Genomic DNA, 18,502 nt, shown 5'->3' on the forward strand with positions numbered 1-18,502 from the left:
TAGTACTTCGAAGTACTACGTAGTACTACTGTAGTAGTAAGATCATCTTCCGCTAGAGCTATTAAAGGCCGGATTATAATATGGCGCGTACGTTAGAAACCTGCTACAGCATCAGGGGTATCAAGTAGTGTCTCTACAGTAGTGGTCACGAAAGCACTACAAAAATCATGATTGAATGCAAGTAACGTGGAATTGATCTAAACGAAAAGAAAGACTTAAGCAGGCGGTCGAATTTGCCTACGTGCGGTCACTGATCTTAATCCGCCAGGTTGACGTGTTGAGTAGGAACATGTGAGTCCTCCAGCCGCTATTCTGCAGCACTTGGAGGAACAGTGGGAAGTCAGACGTCATCTTGCGATACGTAGATTCAAGCAATGGCTGATGTTTGGTGCTGCCCTCGTTCGATGACGAGGGTGTCGATGTCGTAGGAGGAACTGAGGCCAGAGCCTGGAGCACCAGAACAGCCTGGAAGAATGCTCGCAGCTCGTCAGTTGGCTTCGCTTCTGCCTCGAACATGACGTGCACTCGATCACCCACAACTGTCAGTAAATACGTCTCATCCTCGTAAATCTGCAGCAGTCGGTCGAGGTCCGTCGAGGTCGGAACGGCCTGATGGAGCTCCGATCCCATCATCAAATGACTCGTCACCGGTAGCACAGGGTCTTTGAAGATCGGCTCTTCCTGGTTAACACTGCGGATGGAATACTTTACCACCGGAAAAATATATCACGTCAGTAAAGAAGAGAGTAGTACCGCATTATCACGTCAACTTGAAGATGACTCACCCGTCCTTGATGGTCGGCAACATTCTCCTTACCAGGTTTGTTACCTGACATCAAGAACCTCTGCACCAAGATCAAGCCTCTCGAGCAGTTTACCGTGGGGATACACAAGCACGACACAGCGTTGTAGTTCGCGTACACGTGGACGAGTGTCAGTACTAAGAACGCCATCCACACCGCGTGAGGTGACGAGTTGACGGCATTGGCGAAATACATGCCAAACATCAGTCCAAACAGCTTAACTGCTGTCTCCTGTGACCCCTCTTTAGCCGCGCAATCGGCCATATTGTCCCTCTTAGCGAAGTGCGTCATCAACGAGGACCTCGTGGCTCCTGCAGCCACTCCACACATTGCCTTGCAGACACTCGAGACACAGAGCACTTCAGTCACTAAAGTGGGGAAGTATGGCGCCACCATATCAAGTGTTAAGCCTACGTCGTTGACCACATCAGCAAAGAGTCGCCATCGCTTGACGTTGACGTCGAACTTGGGGCCGACGAAGTAGGCGAAGGTCAGCCCTCCGATCATACCGGACCCGTCTCTTAGAACCCATTGCAGTGCTGCTGCCAGAGGTGTGGCCTTGTCGTCTCCCACCCCCACACTTTGCAGCACTGATTGCGTAGCCAACACGCCGCGAAGGTAACTGCACATTGCCTGCAATGTGTCCCAGAACTGGAAACCGAGGTAATCTTCACTCACACTGTCCGGATACCCCGCAGGTAAAAACATTTCTTGCAGCTCGCGACTCAGTCCGGATAAAGTTAAGCAGCCAGCGTTGCTTGCGCGACCTTGACCTGTTGACAATAATTGATCTCCTTGTTGTACGTAGCGACGCGGCGCCTCATTAGCGCAGACCGGACGCGAGTCGAACTCGGACACGCGCACACCTTTGCCATCATTGGAGAGAGGAGGAGACGGAGAAGGGGACGGCCCCACCTTGCGCTGCGTCAGCTCCGTCATTATTGCGAAGTGACATGTGTCCGTCAAGAGGAAGACACTGACTCGAGGTGTAATACTGACAGGGTGTGGTAAACATAGCCTCACTGAAACGAGGTAGCATAGTGACTATAGCTGGATTTTGAGTGTGGTGCACATCTGAGACACAAAGCGTACCCATCTCGTAAAATTTGGTGCCAGTCTCTGTTTCGCTACCTACACCTCTGTGCTCTGATGGACGTGGACTACGACGGGCAGACGGCGTTCGATGCGGCCGCTAATGGCGATTTCCCGCTTGTTGTCCTTCTATGGGGTATGGCAATGGCTGTGCAGCCCAAGCCCGTTGATCTGCTGGCAGCTAAAGACCAAAGCGGGAACACACTGGTACATTACGCGGCTGCGAGCGGTGAAGACACGTGCGACACTATGCACTTCCTGATGCAGCAAATGCACGCCTCCGGACGCGAACAGCTGCTCATGGACGCCAAGAACGACGCAGGAGAGACGCCGCTCATGTACGTGGGAATGTGTGTAGACTACGAAATGGTCGATCGTCTAATCAACTTGTGGGATGCATTCAAACAGGAGAGCATCTCATGCCGGCAATATGCGGCTAGCAGACACACTACTACGCTCGGGATACGTCGATTTATTGGCTCACGACGTACGGGGCAACACGGCAGCTCATCACGCTGCTGCTCAGGGTCATCTGTGGATGCTGCACTTCTTACTGGAGGCTCAACAGAGACGCAATGCTGCAATGGCGAAAGAAGGGGACCCAGTGGAGTCTACGACACTCGGCGGCTACTCGCTACAACACCGGAGTGTCCTACACTACGCCTGTATGAGCGAGTACAAGCCTATGGTGCAGTATCTCTTGACCGGAGGCTTTGACGCAAACGAAGCAGACGCACTGGGCAACACGTGTATGGACCTGGCTAAGCGACGCAACTTGTTGTGGCTAGAAGACTTACTATCAGGTAAAGCCAAGGCGGCTGATCCACCGACACACATGCGCAAGACGCGAGGGACTGTAGCAGTGCTGCATGGCTCGCTGTTGCTGGCGATTCTGGCCACAAGCTACTGGCTCGTGTGGTGGCTGGCTGTGCCGTTAATCTTCGTTATACTGGGCAAGTCGCTTGCTGCCTTTCGTCAACCAGGTCACGGTCACGGCCATTCCCACGGAGCACCAAAGAATCTGGCCAACTTGCACCCATCCAAGCGCAACGTGAAGGTGGCCACGAATGTCTCGCTTGAGCACATTGAAGAAGGTCCGACGAAAGAAATGTCTGCAAAGAGCAAGAAGGTCAAGGACGAGACGAGTGTGGGGCTCCACACGCTAATACGTCCGCAGCCAGAGACCGCCATGGGCATCTGGATGGCGTGGGTGGGTCTTTTCACCTTGTTGTACATTGTATTGTGGGTGGATTCAGACTACCAAGACTTCAGAGACAGCCACACGGTGTTTTTGGGTATTACCGGTGGAGCTGAAGTTGTGTTTCTAGTGGTGTGGGTACGACTGGCTTTCTTCTGCCCGACCGACCCGGGGACGATCCAAACGTACGAACAAGACGTCAAGACGATGCTGGAGAAGGTGTCACGATGCGAGACTCCCGACATGACCAAGTTCTGCCGCACGTGTCTTGTTATCAAGCCCATTCGCTCCAAGCACTGCGCTCAATGCGGCATCTGTATCGCCCGACATGACCACCACTGCGCGTGGATCAACCGGTGTGTGGGCTACGGCAACCATCGCTCTTTCTTTGCCTTTTTACTGCTGCATTGCCTCGTGTTGGGGATCTACGCAGCTCTCGCCATTCTCGTACTGTCCGACGCTACACGCGACCTCCACACTAAACGAGTGAAGTCTGACGGTAGTGGCAACAGCGACAGTTTGTCGGCAATGGACGTCTGGATAGAGATCCCGTCACTAGTAAAGAAGCACCTCGTGGTGATCATGGTGCTCGTGTGGGACTTGATGGCCTTTGTGGCACTCGCTATGATGGTGAACCAGCACGTGAACAACATCGAGCAGAACCTCACGATCAACGAGCAGATGAACTGGCGACGATACGCTTACATGACTCAGAAACCTGCGTCTGAATCGAAGGACGGGAAGAATGGCAAGAAGACTGAAGTCGGAGCGATGTTTAATCCATTTGATCGCGGATTTAAGACGAATGTGGTGGAGTTTTTCTCCCGATCAGGTAGCTCAGCAGTCGACTATCGCAAGGTGTTTACTGTGCCATCTTCACGGGTCGGTGTCAGTAAATCTGCAACGAGTACGACGGTGGAGATGTCGACAACATCTGAAGACATCGAAGAGAAAGACAATGCAGGCGATGTCGTGTAGAGAGATGGGGCGCTGTAGTGGAAATATAAGCACGTCAGTTTTATTGCAGTGGCAGTTTTTGCTTTCAGTGTGGCCGTCCCTTCCTCATTTTTGTGCTATTTCGAAGAACCAAGAGCTCGTCATGAAGTCGCAGACGTCGTCATTGCCTGATCTCTGTCTGCTCATCAAGCAGCGAGACGTAACTCGGCTTCGCGAGGCATTGGAAGCCCACCCAGTACTTATCCAACAGCAGCGATGGGTAGATAGATAGCTGCGCTGTCATAAACACCAATTGTCCACTTTATCATTGAAAGCCAAGCGTGTCGTTTGCAGTCCGGCGTCACGGGTCTTCATCGAGCAGTATCCGAGGATGACGTAGCAATCGCTCAACTCTTGCTGAGGTTCGGCACTAATGTCAACCAACGAAGCACTTGGGTACTTACCACCTCTTTTATCATCTTTCACACCCATTGAGTATAATTATTCCTTAACAGGGCTGGTACTCGCCGCTGCACTTGGCCTGCAAAGCTGGTTCAGAGGAGATGATCTGGCTGCTTCTCAACAACGGGGCCAACTGGAACCTGCCTGACAAGGTACGCAGAGTATTACAACGAGGTGTTCACAATCTGCATAATCAAACCCACTTCGAAGTACAGGCCAAGAAGACGCCACTTCAATGGGCCGTCCGGGCTGGCAAAGCCTCCGTCGCGTATCGCATCGACCAGCAGCTACACGCCAAGGCCAAGCTGGCTCTGCAACAAGCACGCGAGCAACAACAAACCAACAAGTCCCCATTGACATTCGCAAAACTTTGCGGATAAATAATAGTTAAGCTTCCTACACTTTTTGCCTTTCCCTACATGGCCTCTTCACCGTCTCCGCTCGCGACCGCCGGAGCTTCGATTACTGGCCGTCAAACTGCTGAAGCTGCCCAAACTCTTGAGTTGCTGCGGCGTGAAAGAGTTGACGATCGCCTTCGGAGTTGTACCGAACCGCGTACTCCTTCCGCTGCTCGTGGAGCTGACCTCGTGTTCACTGGACTGACGCTCAAGCGTCGCTCGAGCCTGAGCTTGGGCTTCCTCCTGTGCCGCCGCCTTCTCCTTCTCGAACACCTCGAGCAGATCCGTGTTCTGGAAATTGTCCACGAACGCGTCAAAGTCGTGAGAAGACGAGAACCACGACTTGATCTCCTGTCGCTTGGAGTGGCCACTACTGCTCGAGCTCTTCTTCTTCTTGCTTCCCTTCGCCTTGCGTTCTTTTTCAGCACACAACACCAGCAACTTGTCGTAGAGCTCACGCAGTCCACTCACAAGCGCAGCCGCACACTCGGAGTCGTAGTGTTTCCTCTCGTCTAGTCCATTGGGGTCCGACGACTGCACACCTTGGTAGTTGCTGTCTGGGTCAGACACGTTACTGGCTGAAGCGGGTGTCATCATCCAACTGGATCCCGATCGACTCGTGCTGTGCGCATCGTCGAAGCTACGCAGCGTCACGTCCACGGAAGGATACGCCCCCACAGGAGACCGCATCGACGACGCACCCGAGACCGAAGCCGGCGTCGTGGGTCCACGACTCGAAACCAGCTGCTGCGACGAGTGTCTGCGACCCATTTTCGTGCGCATCTTAAGTCGTTGTCTCGTGATTTTCTCAATGCGCTCCAGGAACTGCCGTCGCCACTTCTTGGGCAACGGCACGGCATTCCGGAACGTCTTGTCGGTCGCTAACGAGTCCACGTCGTCCAGATCCACCACGACCACACACGACGACAGCAAGCGAGGATCGTTGCCACATTTCTTGGAGAACGCCAAGCAGCTGTGCCACGTATCAGCTGTAGCGCCAAGCAAAAACGGCGGCTCTTCCTCCGTGGGCTCCACTGATCCAGTCGTCGAGCTGTTCCCTCCGTTCAAACTGTCAGTGCTGCCACGTGACGAAGAGTACGAGCTTCCCGTTGAGCTGCCACTGCCACTGCTCCATGCCCGCCAATCATGCGACAGTCTAGAGAACGACCTGCGGCTCTTCGGTCGAGCCGCCAGCTCCGCCTGCGCATGCTGGTACACTGCGTCGTGGAGGAGTCTCCAAGACGTCACGGGGACGAACGGCAGGAACGTGTGTTGCCACCGGAACGGCTCCAGCAGCTTCAGCAGACTCGTGGTCACTTCCTGGATCTGCGGGTACGAGTTCCCCACGACTACAACGGAATTCTCCAACAACAAGACTCCCAACAACTTCACTAAGAGCTTAGCTCCAAGTAAGCGCATCGAGCGTAGAACTCCGGCGCCGACTGCAGCGTCTTCAGCCTCCAACATGTCGTACTCGGACAAATACCATTCTGGCCGTGGGATCTCCTGACGCCACGCTCGTGTGTCGCCCTCACGGACACCAAACACCTTGAACTGAAGCTTCGGATGCGTCCCGAACGGGGTTCGCACTTCCGCGGAGTACTCGTAGCCAATCGATAACACCAGTTGTCGATCTTGGATCAACGCGTGGGAGTTCATACGAGAGACGTCAAAGTCCAGCATCCCGTTGGGATTGCCAGTGTTCACATCGGATGGAACTCGTGTCCCGCCTGGCGTTACGGCCGAGTCGGTTGACGCGCTCTCTGGTCCTCCGAAGTAAAGTACAGCGATCTGCTGCGGGTCAAACGCGTCCAGAAGTGTCCGTAGATAGCGCAAGTTGCACGACCGGAACTCGGACGTCTCGATCTTCCCCTCCACGTACTTGGACTTGGCATTGCGCCACAAGTTGAAAATCCACCAGAGCTTCTCAGACTGCACTTCGTCGAAATCACACAAGCCGATTGCTCCGTTGGAGCTGCTGCCTTCGTCACGTCCGAACCCGTCGCTTCTGCCCAGAACAAAGTCTTCTCCAGGGGGCAACGACCGGAGATCTCCCAGATCAATGAACTTGACAGACGACGTGCGCTTCAAGGAGCCATCGCTGCTCTCTCCGGACTCTGCTAGCACTGGCATACTTCCCCCTTCATGAACAAGCCCGTCTAGTGTCAGCTCTGCGCCAGGAGACGGGTAATTGGGCACTGCTGGCTGCGGAGCTGAGCGTGATCTCTCACGTGTATACCGGCGTGGCTTCCGTTCGCTGCTCTTCTTCGACGTATGCCCAATATGAGCAGTAGCTCCAGACTTTCCCGTCGTCGTGGACGGAGGAGGGACATTAGGCCGCTCGCTCAAAGACGCAAGACCTGTTCGAGGCGTCGCGGAGCTCTTGATTCCACCTGGAGCGCCGTATGACGCCGCACCTTCTTGATATGGATTGGACGCCAGCAGCTCGGAGATCGACGACATGGACTGGTTCTTCTTGTGTCCGGCTCGCTTCCCTGCCACACCCGCGCCACTGGGAGACGGCGTGGACACCACCTGCTTGCTACTTGCACTCATTTGCGGCGACGGCACTGGGATCACCGCAGAAAAAGAAGACGACCTCGAGTTGTTACTGCCCACACTGGAGACCGAGACACTCGAGCCTGAGGGCATCGCAGCAGCTGCGAGATTCGACGTCGACCCAGTCGGAGGCAGTCGCTTGTGAGATCTCTGAAGAGCTCGGAACGTCTGCAGCTGGTACACGATACTACTTAGACACATACGCGCACTCAACAGCTCATCCAGATGAGCCAGCAACGTTTCTTCCACATACTCTGGTACACGCTCAAACTGCTGGAGTTGACAAGCGGCAAGGATGAGCTGGAGCGTCATGGCTTCCAGTTTGACGATGAATCCTTCGCTGAAGTTCAAGATCGGCACCACGCAAAAGCGTCCTTTGTTGAGTCCACGGGGGAAAGGCATCGAGAAGTCATTGCCAAAGCCTGACGAGTGTAACATTTGCGCATCTGCGACGTCGTGGAACGCCACCCGACGGAAGAAGACGCCCTTCATGACACGCACAGCCTCTTCCCAGAACGCTGTGGCTTCTTTCAGATGCTTCTCGCTCTTGTACGACGCGATGCGCTCCAGCCAGACCCACACTTCACTGCAGAAGATCAGCGTCTGAAGGAAACACGCAGGACTCGCCACTTGTTCGGCCAAGTTCAACGCCGGACGCAGCAACTTCTGCGCTTCTAGCAGCGTCTTCCGTGTCTTCTCGATCGTGTCGTCGCCGCCTAAATCCTCCAGCTCCAACGCTCCTGACGATTCTTTGCCCGAGCTTCGACGATGCAGATGAGACTTGAGCATCTCGTCGTCCTGGTTGCTACCGAGAGCGAAGAACGAGCGCTGAATCGGCGCCAGCATGAAGGACACGATCTCCAGCAACACCTTGAGTTGGTACAGACTATCGTCCAGCACACGATACAGATCAAACGCTGTCCAGAAGGCGTTTTGCGCCTGTTCCTCCGCCTTGTCGACGTCGCGAACACACGTAGCAAACTGGACAATCCGCTCGTTCAGACGCTGCTTCTCGTCCTTGTTCAAGCCGTACAGCGAGACGCCCAGAGGCTTCAGCATTTCCTCCACTTGCGCAGGAGACACGACACTCCCGACAAACGTGGAGCCCGTACGTCCTCGTCGAGTCGGCTCTTCGCCGTCACGTCGCATTTCCCACTCGCGCTCCTGCTGTTCTCGACAGAAAGCACGCAGCAATTTCCCGTCCAGAACATACAGCTGCGCTTGCTTACGAACATTATCGCGATCGTTCTTGACGTGGGCCAATGAGAGCCAAGCATACGCATTGCCGAAATCCTTGAGCTTGAGATACATCTTGACGCGGCACATGATGTAGCGGAGTGTAAACGACATGTCGAAGCAGTAGCGAGCCTCACTGCCCATACCTCCCAGACTTCGGCCGCCCCCACTGCTGCTAGTTCCAGGTCCAGTGCCACTGCTACTGCCGGGTCCACTGAACCCTTTGATGTTCTCTTGCAGACGATCGCAAAAAGCGGTGGCTTCTCTCTCCATCAGCGAAAACATGTGCCGACACGTGTCGAACACCCGCATCTTGAGAGCGTCTTCAGCCAGCAGCATTCTCAGCTGCGTGCGCTTCCCACGAGGCAGTCGGGAGCTGTAGTTCAAGAGATGTTCCAGTACACGCATGCCTTCCAAACATCGACCGCTGGAACGATACACGTCTCGGACCAACAGGTGCAAGTTGATGTCGTGATTCAGCCACGTATCCACCTCACCCGCGTTCCCAGTACTGCGTGACGAGAGATGGAACGATCCCGACAGCGAAGACGACACTGAGCTGGACGTTGCAGTCATCATCGTCCCGCTACGACTGGACGGAGCCTCACTGCTGGAGTAACTTCCATTGATAACAGACGACAAGAAGTGCGGAGGCAGCAAGTTCGTGTGATCTCGTAGAAAATGACACGCAGTTGCCAGATACTCCTCAGCACGCGTGAAGTTTCCCTCTCGAATCCACAACTTGGTCATCTCCTGTGTTAAATACACATACACCGTGATGTTGCCTTGTCGCTGAGCTGCACACGTCACCTTCTCGTGTAAGGGAAGAGCTCGATGCACATCGTCGGCCTCCAATGTGAGCTTACAGAGTAGTCGATCCAGCTTTTCGTACTCGCAGCCTTGGTTCAGGAACGTGAAGATAGCGCCAGCAGCTTCCAGACACAAAATACCGTAGCGATACTTGCTGTTCTTGATCAATATGTTGCCCAGACACTCAAGGGCCTCGCGACCTAAGTCTGACAGCAGTCCGTCGTTGTTAAATATGCTCAGATATGGTACTGGTACTGTCTTGTCTCGGCTGCGTAGAGACGGCATCTTGGACAGTTTGGCCACCGCTTTCTTCGAGCACGACTCTAATAATCGTAGAGCTTCATAAGCCAGAGATTCCGCCACTCGGAGGTTGCCATGAGACGTGGTAGTGGACACGTGCATTGCAGCCAGAACACACGCGCACTTGGCTTTAACCAGCTGGAACTTTCCCGCTGGTATCCTTTCGTAGAAGAAGCTCAACGCCGAGTTGCGACTGCGAGACGAAGGCCTTAACAGCTCAAACAGCTTCGCACTCGCACTCCAGCCTCCCAGTCCTTTCGCGTGATCACCACGTTCATAACCACTGTCGCGATGATCCGGATTGGACGAGGAGGAGCTGCTCCTGCTGTCCCGGTTGTGAGGCATTAACCCTACGAGAATTGGGTCCACCGTGGCCTCGTCGTCTTCAAACTCCAACAGCTCCTCAAGCGCAGGGAGAGAGATGTCAGCCAGCGCACTCTTGCTGTCGTACAAGCTCTGGATATCGCACATAATGAGCGCCTGAAGACAGAACACGTCCGAAGAGAGAGCGTACTGCCGCGTCTCATCCACTAACACGCCCCTCTTGTCACCACTGGCTTTGTGTCCCGTGTATCGATTACTGCGACTTTCCGGACTGGTGTTTAAGTGTTGGAACAGCGCGCCGTAGTACTGCAGCACTTCGTTGACGATCTGAGACGCCGAGTCGCCCATCACTGGCTCAAGCGGCAAGAAGGCCGGAAGCTGGTTGCAAATCTGCCACTTGTACTCGTACTCGCCACTCGCAAAGCCTGCCAAGTGATGACAAACGTATCGCAGCTCAATGAGCGCAATGACGTTCGAATACTGCGGGAAAGCCTCTGCGCAATGCAGTAGGATGTCCTGGAACTGCTGGATCCAATAAATAGTAGTCTTGTTGCCTTGAGATGACGCTGACGACGACGTGGACAGCATCGACAAGGACAGATGCGTGGCAAGCGGCACGACCGGCTTGGGGCCGTACAGACGAGCTGCTTCCTGCAGGATCTCGACGCTGCATCCCACCACGTAGTCCAAGTCCACAGGCGACAGATTCTGGGCCCAGTTCTCGTCCGTCATGCCTGTGGTCGAGACCTTCTCAAAGTACATCCTCACCAGCTCTCGATTCTCCTTATCTTCTCCGAAAAACCGGTTATGTGTGATCTGCTTGAAGAAAGTATCCACAAACTCCCGGCCGAACGGAAGCGACACAAGAGCGTGGAACTGCTGGTTCTTGAGCTGTCTGGGAGGCGGTAAGCGGTTGCGCTCCGCCTCCATGTGATGCGACACAATGGCGCAGTCTGGCACCACCAGATCCGCCAGCCATCGCTCATACTTGTTCTCGGTGAAACTGGGGAAGTTGGTGCGATCTCGCTCCAAGTGACTAAGTGTGCTCGACGGCTTGGGATACCGCTCTATCCGGACAGCATACGCGGACGAGTTGGCCACTTCTAAGAGTCTCAGCTTGTCCACTAGCGCGTACTCCACGGCATTGGACGACGACGCTGATGCTGACGTCAGACTGGACCTGATTCCGTCCACACTGCCGTCAACACTCGCTCCTGACTGGTGGAAATCGCTGCGTCTTCGTTGGAAAAGCGGCTCCTCTGACGGTCTGCGTTGCCGTCGCTGTGCTCCGTCTAAGCTGAAGGAAACGCCGTCGTCCATCTCGTCGTCGTCGGGCAAAGTCTCGCCGTCCAGCACTTCGTGTAGATTCGGTAGAAAGAAATTGCCATTCTCCGCTCGTCTCCTGGTCGGGTCCATGCTGTCGGAGGATCCCAGAGCGGCGTCGGTCTGCTCATCGAAGCCGAACTCGGCGTCCCAGTCCTCGTCGCTGTCACTGGCATCTTCTGGTTGGTCGGTACGGGTCACTCGCGCGCCATCTTTGACGGACGAGTAGGAGCTGTACAGACCTCTATCGTCGTCTTCGACGTGGCCACTACTGCCACTAGACGCGCCCACTTCGCTGCCGCGTCGAGCGACGCCATTGGAGCTGCTGCTACTCCGATGTTTGTACAGCGTATCAGCCAGCAAGTATTCGGCGCCGACGCTGTCCTGTCGTCTCCAACGCGTCCGAGGTGCGGCGGCCAGGAAGTCGCTACTCCAGTCCTCGACCTCGTCCTCTGTAGACGCCGAGAGCCCCACAACCACCTGGTCACGAGGCGGCGGCGGTGTGCTGCATAGTGTCGTGTGGGCTGCGCTCTTGTGGTGGTATAAAGTGGCGGCGTGGCGACGGCCCGATCCCGCACTGGACTGCGAGGCCGAGAGCGCCGCCCGCGAGAGCGAGGGCGACGACGCCGATGTGGCTGCCAAGCGGCGATCCGGAGCCGACTTGGGCTCGCTCTTCTTCTTCTTGTGCAGCACGCGCTGCATCCGTCCGAGGGTCTACGAGGTCAAGGGATGCGGCGACGACTGAGGCATAAGGCTGCGAAGTCCCCCACGCGCCCTGCAGAGAGATAGATGATACTCCTAAGGAAGCGACTTGGGCTTCCTTCGGTGGCGCTGGAGTGCTAAAGTGCCAAACGCGGGCCCATTCTGGCTACGGCTGCCGCCCTTGCTGTGCAACAAACGTCGACACAGTGAAATTTTCAGAGCCCTAACCGTTCTTGGGCAGCGGTATCGTACTGCTCGACAATTGAAAAGACAGAATATAATATGTTTTAAGAGGAGAATGAAATGAGAACTTGGCTTTTGAAAGAATTTAGATCACTTTGGATATTCAGTATCAAAGTCAGAAAGGCGACAGACGGGGCGAGGCCAAGCTCACTTATTTTAGCTCCCGCCTGAAACAAAAGCCAAGTGTAGGTACCGAGGGCTCACACCCCGATTTAAGACCGACACCATGGTGAAATGCTGCATCAAAGCGACTCGCCGACATGAGCGTTGTCTCTACGTCCGAACGTCGCTATGGCTGCGACTTAGACACAGGACAGCCTCGAGTCAATTGCGCTGCAGCGGAAGCAGCTGGTCCGTAAACCCGCTGCTTCGGCTCGCCGAGCTTTTTTCGACGCCCTTTTCTAGCGGAAGCAGGTCCCGTAATTGCGTCCTCCGGCTTTTGGAAAATTTGGCAGCTTCGACTGTAGCCAAGTCGCAGACAACTTCAATTTCGATGGCGTCTTTGAAGTCCAAAGTTTGAAATGAGTGGCGAAAGCCGCCGTTGCTCCAACCGATTCGTACCAGATCTTGTATCCCAGAGTCGAAGAAGTGCAATTTAATAGGTTTGTCAAAGCCTGACAAATTTTGTCGTCCCAGATGGAGTTTCTTCTATTTCCGAAGAAGGGGCCGTCAGAAAAGAATTTTCAGCTGCAGATGTGCGATTAAATTATTAACTGTACAGGCTACGGAGAATTGACAAATTTTGTTTAGTATGGCAGAATATCGAGTCGGACAATCAGTTTGTGAAACTTGAATATTACAGTAGTGGTTGGCCAATTAGAATAGATTTTTAAAGAGGTTTATCCAATCAAAGCTAAATATTACATCTGTTTCAGATAAAGGCTTTAGTTTGGACACCTCGGATATATTGTGTCCGAGTTTTTTTTAATGTAAAATATTTTGTTTAACAAAGTCAAGTCAAAGTAATAGTATAAAAATAGCATGGAAATTCGGACAATGATCAATTTTGAAGGGTTTGGCAAAAGAGACAGCACTAGCCATTCAAAGAATCGTCAACAGTCGCATATGTCAACCAAGTCGTTGATACCCGGAAACTCCCAGCGGGCACGCCTGACGGCGCTTAATGCCTTCGAGCGCTTCGCGGTGTCCGAAGGCCTAACCGTTAAGCAGATATAGGCGCAGACAGCTCTGGCGATACTCTCTACACGGTGCTCGACAAATTTGCAGTTTTTCTCGCGTTTCAAGAGAGCTCCAAGGGTTCTGTGCTCTCTAAAAATTCTGTTGCTAGCTACTTTGGAAACGTGAAGAATCACCTCTTGAAGATTTTCCCAGCGTTGGTTGCAGTCTCGAGCAAGCGCTTGCAAAAGATTGCATCAATACTCGACAAGTATTGCTCGAAACGAGGCACAGACTTTACCCATCAAGCCCCAGCATGCACCAAAGCGGATCTCCGTGCGCTTTCGACAACGATTCTCAAGGGCGCTGTATCACCTGATGACTACAAGGACGCTGCTCTACTCAATCTTTTGTGGTATCTCTTAGGGAGGTCATCAGACACGATGTGTCTTGTCAAGAGTTCAGCCTGAGGTGTTTAAACATCTATTTGATACTAAATGTTTGCATTATTTGTTAGGAGGCTGCCTATTCATCAACTTCAAAATAATGAAATCCGCCACAAACCAGGGATCTTCGCTCTTTAGCGATCCTTACGATTTTACGTCGTGTCCGATTCACGCGATAGCAATTGCAACAATTATGCAGACTTCCCCGAGTGAATTTTTGCTGGATCAGCTACCGCGTGAAACAGTCAGAATACAAGAAGCAAGTAAGACCAACATTCCACTTGTCGATCTACTGCGTTCTCTCGCAGATACGCCAACCGGAAAAGCTACGGTTAGCCGAGAGAAGACCGAGTCTGCTCCAAAAGCTGCTGTACCCGGAATCCACGCGTATGTAAATCGTGTCCTCCAAAGGTGGAGCTTAGCTACCTCGGCGAATGGCTGCAAGCTAACGAAGGGGCTTACCTCGCACTCGTTTCGAAGAGGAGCTGCACAGAATGCCAATGGTGACTGCAACATAAGTACACCATGGATTCTTGATAGAGGCGGATGGAGCATGAGTGCAGTGAGTAAGGAATTCAACTATATTGTAAGTACCACACATGAAGATCAGACCGTCGGTAAGACTTTGGCTGGGTGGGGGATTAAGGACAAGCCTCGACTACGTACATTGACCATCTTCGACGCTGTAGTCGCGCAACGGGTCCGTCTGGTGCAAGAAAGTCTATTCGCAAGTTCCCTTGGGCTTCATGACGCATTCGTTTTGAGAGAGGATGTACTGGATGGGCTAACGGCGTCCGCTGTCTTGCACTACCCTGACATGGCTAAGCTCGCACCACAGTCGCTCTACATCAAGCGCGTACAGCAAATGCTGAGTCAGAATCAAATTTCAGAGATGGAAATTACTGCATGGGCTCTCACCATTCACGCGGACGTGGCGAAACAAGAACGGAGTTGCATACTCACTTCAGTCGCTGAAAACGGGCCGCAGGCAAGCGTTGAAGACTACGTGCGCAAGAAGACTACACTCCTTGAGCAACAAACGTCTCTGATTAGTGAACTGACCACACAAGTCAATTTGTTAGCTGATAGAATGCGTCAGCTGGAAAATGGTTCTTCGTACGTACCTGAGCATTCCAAGATAGCCGAAGCAGCCGAAGCAGCCGCAGCACCTTTTTCACAGATGAGAAGTCAAGGCAAGACTCAATCGAGAGCTAAATCTCCTTCGTCGGTCTGGTACGAATGGTTTTGTGACCTGTCACCATTTACACTCACCAACAGAAGACGTTATCATGAGTGCAAGGTGACGGTGGTGTGGTGTTGGAAATCCCACGTGAACTCTAGCTACAGATGTAGTTAGGATGTTCCCACAACAATACGTCTACTAGGATAGTAAACGATCGTTTGGGTGGACCTGAAGACCCCAGTTCTGCCCTTGCACCGGGACAAACTGGACCTTGTAAACTACTTATATAGGCCAACCAGTAAAATAAGAACACGCTACTAGCACGAGCAAAGCTAGCAGGTGTTTTGAATCCTCGTGGTCCCAACAGCGGAAGGGTACCAGGCACGGGTAAGCCTTTTACGAGATCACCGAGTGTTCAACACTCGGCTGGGAGAAATAAAAGGGAGGCAATTCAAGCACTCCCAGTCGTGCAAATAGGCAACAATAAGCCGTCACGGAAAACCTCCCGATAATAATCGGCCAATACACAAAGTCTCTTGGCCTTGCCGGTGAACCCTCGCTACAGAGCTTCGAGTTCACCGACAGGCATAACACACTCAAACAAGCTTGACCTGACGCTTACCTTGAAGCCGGACGTCGCTCTGTGTGCTTGAGTGGAAATTCTGTTCTGTATTTAAGCTTACCCTTTCGGGTCTATTTCTAATTAGAAGTCCTAATTAAGTATACAAATATCAAGTGAACAATGATCCGTTATGGATCTTCTTGCATGCCAAGCGTCGTCTGCACCGTCGCATGAGCATCTTTAACGGTCCGCGCCCTGTCCCAGACGGTGAACGTGTCTTCCAAAGGTCGCTGAGTATTCCGCGAACTCATCCCAACCGCCACTGAGGGTTCGTACCGTAGATGGTCCGCTGAATGCGAATCCGGCCAGTCCATTATTAATAATAAGGACAGCCTGGATTCAGTGACATATACCCGTATCCAATACTCGTTGAACGTTCGGAGGTGACGCCGTCGAGTCCCTGGCACCTTGGCGTCTCCGTACATTACCTGACCGAGGGTTCGTCGCTTGAACATCTTGGGCGGTGTCACGTCTTTGTCGACGGGTGATAATCCGCAACTACGGAGAAATCACTACACCACAACTGCCCCTGTCGCAATGGAAGCCACGGTACTGGTGCCCGCTGTGACATTTCTTCATTCTCCAATTCACCATCTTGCCACCGTATGTCCGAGCGCCTGAATCGAGTCGTGTCCGACGCATTTCAGCGTCTCAAGCCCCGTAGACGTCGCGAACGTGGACAGCTGGAGGTACGCCAGCTCATCCTTCTCTTGAATCATCGGTACCTTGCTCATCACCTCGCATTACTCGACTTGTTTCTCAGGAGGGCAAGACCGAGGGTTCGAACGCCCTTCAGTCTGCTGCACTTCCCCCGACAGCAGCGTCATCAACCGGTCCTCCGGCGCCTGCTGCCCCGGACTCTTCACTCCCTGCGGTAGCTCCTGCAGCACTCCCCGTCGTCGCTGAATCCGCGGAGATGGCTCCTGCTGCTCTCCTGTTGAAGCTGGTACCGAGGATTCGCAGGGTCCGGCTCAGCTCCAGCTGCCGAGGCTCCGGTTCCTGATGAAGAGGAGAAGGAGAGTGGTGACTCGACTTCGTTGACACTCTTGGTCACCGCGGCCAGGCACTTGGAATCGATTTGAATCCTCGCTGCACGTTCCACGACGTTCTCCAGCATCTCTGCTAGCTGTTGAGGTGTCCCGCGTGACTTCGCTTTCAGTGGTTGCTCTCCGGTCGGCATTCATGTTTTCCTTTTCTTAATCCACTTCCACAGCGTAATCATGTTCATGTTGTTCTTCAAATGCATATACAATTTGTTGTTGCAGTAACGTTTTTCGTCTGTTACCACAGGCTGCATCGCCCTGTGGACAGTTCACACGTGATCCAGTCACGCTAGTCTTCGTCCGCCACTTGCGCCATCTGCAGCCGATTCTCGCTCTTCTTGGCTCGCAAATAGTCGTACAGCAGACCTCCACAAGACAAGTTTGATGATGGCTCCCAAGTTGTATCTTCATAGTCCACCCACTTGACTTTGAACTCGCGTACAGCACGCTCCGTGCTCGTCGTCAGTGGTGTTCTGTCGTCGAGGATGGCCTCGACTTCATATTCACCGGCAACTTGACCTGGTTCCCAGCTGTCTTCAGGCAGTAGTTCCTCATCGAAGTCGAGTCTTGCTTCATTAGTCGTGTCAAGTACCAACCGAGTGTTCGGTCGACTGTTGAACTCGTTGACAGCCTTGAGTCTCGACACATGCACTACTGGGTAGAAGCGATACCCACTTCGGTCAGGCAGTTCCAGCTCGTACGCAAACTCTTCCACCTTGCGTTTGATCCGAAAAGGTCCATGCCATCGGTGAGCTAATTTCTTTGTCAAGCCCGGTTTGACGCGTTCCATGTACAACCACGCCCGGCTCCCAATCTCAAAAAGAGATCTCGGTGGAGCTCTTGCAGGATCTTCCATATCTCCTGAAGCTTCTAGGGGGTCCGCCGAGTGTTCGTTTCCACTTGGTTGGGGTACAGCAGCTTTTTCCAGTCGACTCAGAGCATCATTATGCTTTTTTGCCCTTCGCTCCTTTTCTACAGCCTGATAATCTTTGGCCATAGTGAGGGCGACCTCATGTTGTCGATTGATCTCACGCCGCCACGACAGTGCGTCAGACTGCTTGCCGAGTCCTCGTTCGAGTGATGACGACATTGCCCGCAACGTCGACTGCGCATCCCAGCCATGAACGAGGTAAAACGGCGTTTCCTTCCTCGTAGTGTCTTGAGAAGTATTAATAGCAAATACTAGCTTCTCCGCGATTTCGTCCCAATCTTGCTGTAGAGGGTCTTCCGCGTACACCCGTACGGACCCCATCACTGACTTCACCGAGCGTTCCTGCTGTCCATTAGCCTGTGGCCGATAGCTCAAAGTCGCTCTTGATCTTGACTGCATCATCTCTGCGAGCGCTTGGAACACCTCGCTCATGAAGCGTGGGTCGCGGTCATGCCTTATTAATGATGGGGTTCCGAACCGTCGGTACACACATTCTTCGAACACTTGGGCAACACTCAGTGCAGTCGTATCTGACATAGCCTTGGCAATAACGAATCCCGTGAACGAGCACATTAAAATAGGAGCAACGCCGTGTTGCCCCTACGAGATTTCGGTAGTGGGATCACAAAATCCATCGAGACGATCTGGAAAGGTCGTTCGGCTAGTACGTTGCCAGGTGAGTATCCACGAAACTGTGTACGGCTTTTACTCGAGCTGCAATCTGGACAGGACTTCACGTGCTTCTCCACGTCTGCGTACAAGCCGATCCAATAAT

The 18,502-nt window shown here is 53.3% G+C and overlaps 4 protein-coding genes across 4 annotated transcripts; 2 read left to right on the plus strand and 2 right to left on the minus strand.

The window, feature by feature from the left end:
• Window positions 1-237: 237 nt before the first annotated feature.
• On the minus strand, window positions 238-1,742 carry PITG_17025 (uncharacterized protein; the record flags this gene model as incomplete). Its single annotated transcript, XM_002897184.1, has 2 exons — window positions 238-705; window positions 786-1,742. The coding sequence occupies 2 exons, from the start codon at window positions 1,740-1,742 to the stop codon at window positions 238-240; spliced, it is 1,425 nt and encodes a 474-aa protein (XP_002897230.1).
• Window positions 1,743-1,952: 210 nt separating this feature from the next.
• On the plus strand, window positions 1,953-4,114 carry PITG_17026 (palmitoyltransferase, putative; the record flags this gene model as incomplete). The annotated part of the gene is made up of 2 exons (XM_002897185.1): window positions 1,953-2,233; window positions 2,304-4,114. 2 exons carry the CDS (start codon window positions 1,953-1,955, stop codon window positions 4,069-4,071), a joined length of 2,049 nt encoding a protein of 682 aa, XP_002897231.1.
• A 78-nt stretch (window positions 4,115-4,192) lies between these two features.
• Window positions 4,193-4,871, plus strand: PITG_17027 (uncharacterized protein; the record flags this gene model as incomplete). The annotated part of the gene is made up of 4 exons (XM_002897186.1): window positions 4,193-4,309; window positions 4,384-4,485; window positions 4,545-4,643; window positions 4,707-4,871. The coding sequence occupies 4 exons, from the start codon at window positions 4,193-4,195 to the stop codon at window positions 4,869-4,871; spliced, it is 483 nt and encodes a 160-aa protein (XP_002897232.1).
• Window positions 4,872-4,919: 48 nt separating this feature from the next.
• PITG_17028 (uncharacterized protein) lies at window positions 4,920-12,143 on the minus strand (the record flags this gene model as incomplete). The annotated part of the gene is made up of 5 exons (XM_002897187.1): window positions 4,920-5,905; window positions 5,960-7,023; window positions 7,075-11,610; window positions 11,665-11,921; window positions 12,135-12,143. 5 exons carry the CDS (start codon window positions 12,141-12,143, stop codon window positions 4,920-4,922), a joined length of 6,852 nt encoding a protein of 2,283 aa, XP_002897233.1.
• Between the last annotated feature and the right edge of the window lie 6,359 nt (window positions 12,144-18,502).

The sequence above is a fragment of the Phytophthora infestans genome, genomic scaffold (assembly GCF_000142945.1).
Source record: "Phytophthora infestans T30-4 supercont1.47 genomic scaffold, whole genome shotgun sequence".
Lineage (NCBI taxonomy): Eukaryota > Oomycota > Peronosporomycetes > Peronosporales > Peronosporaceae > Phytophthora > Phytophthora infestans.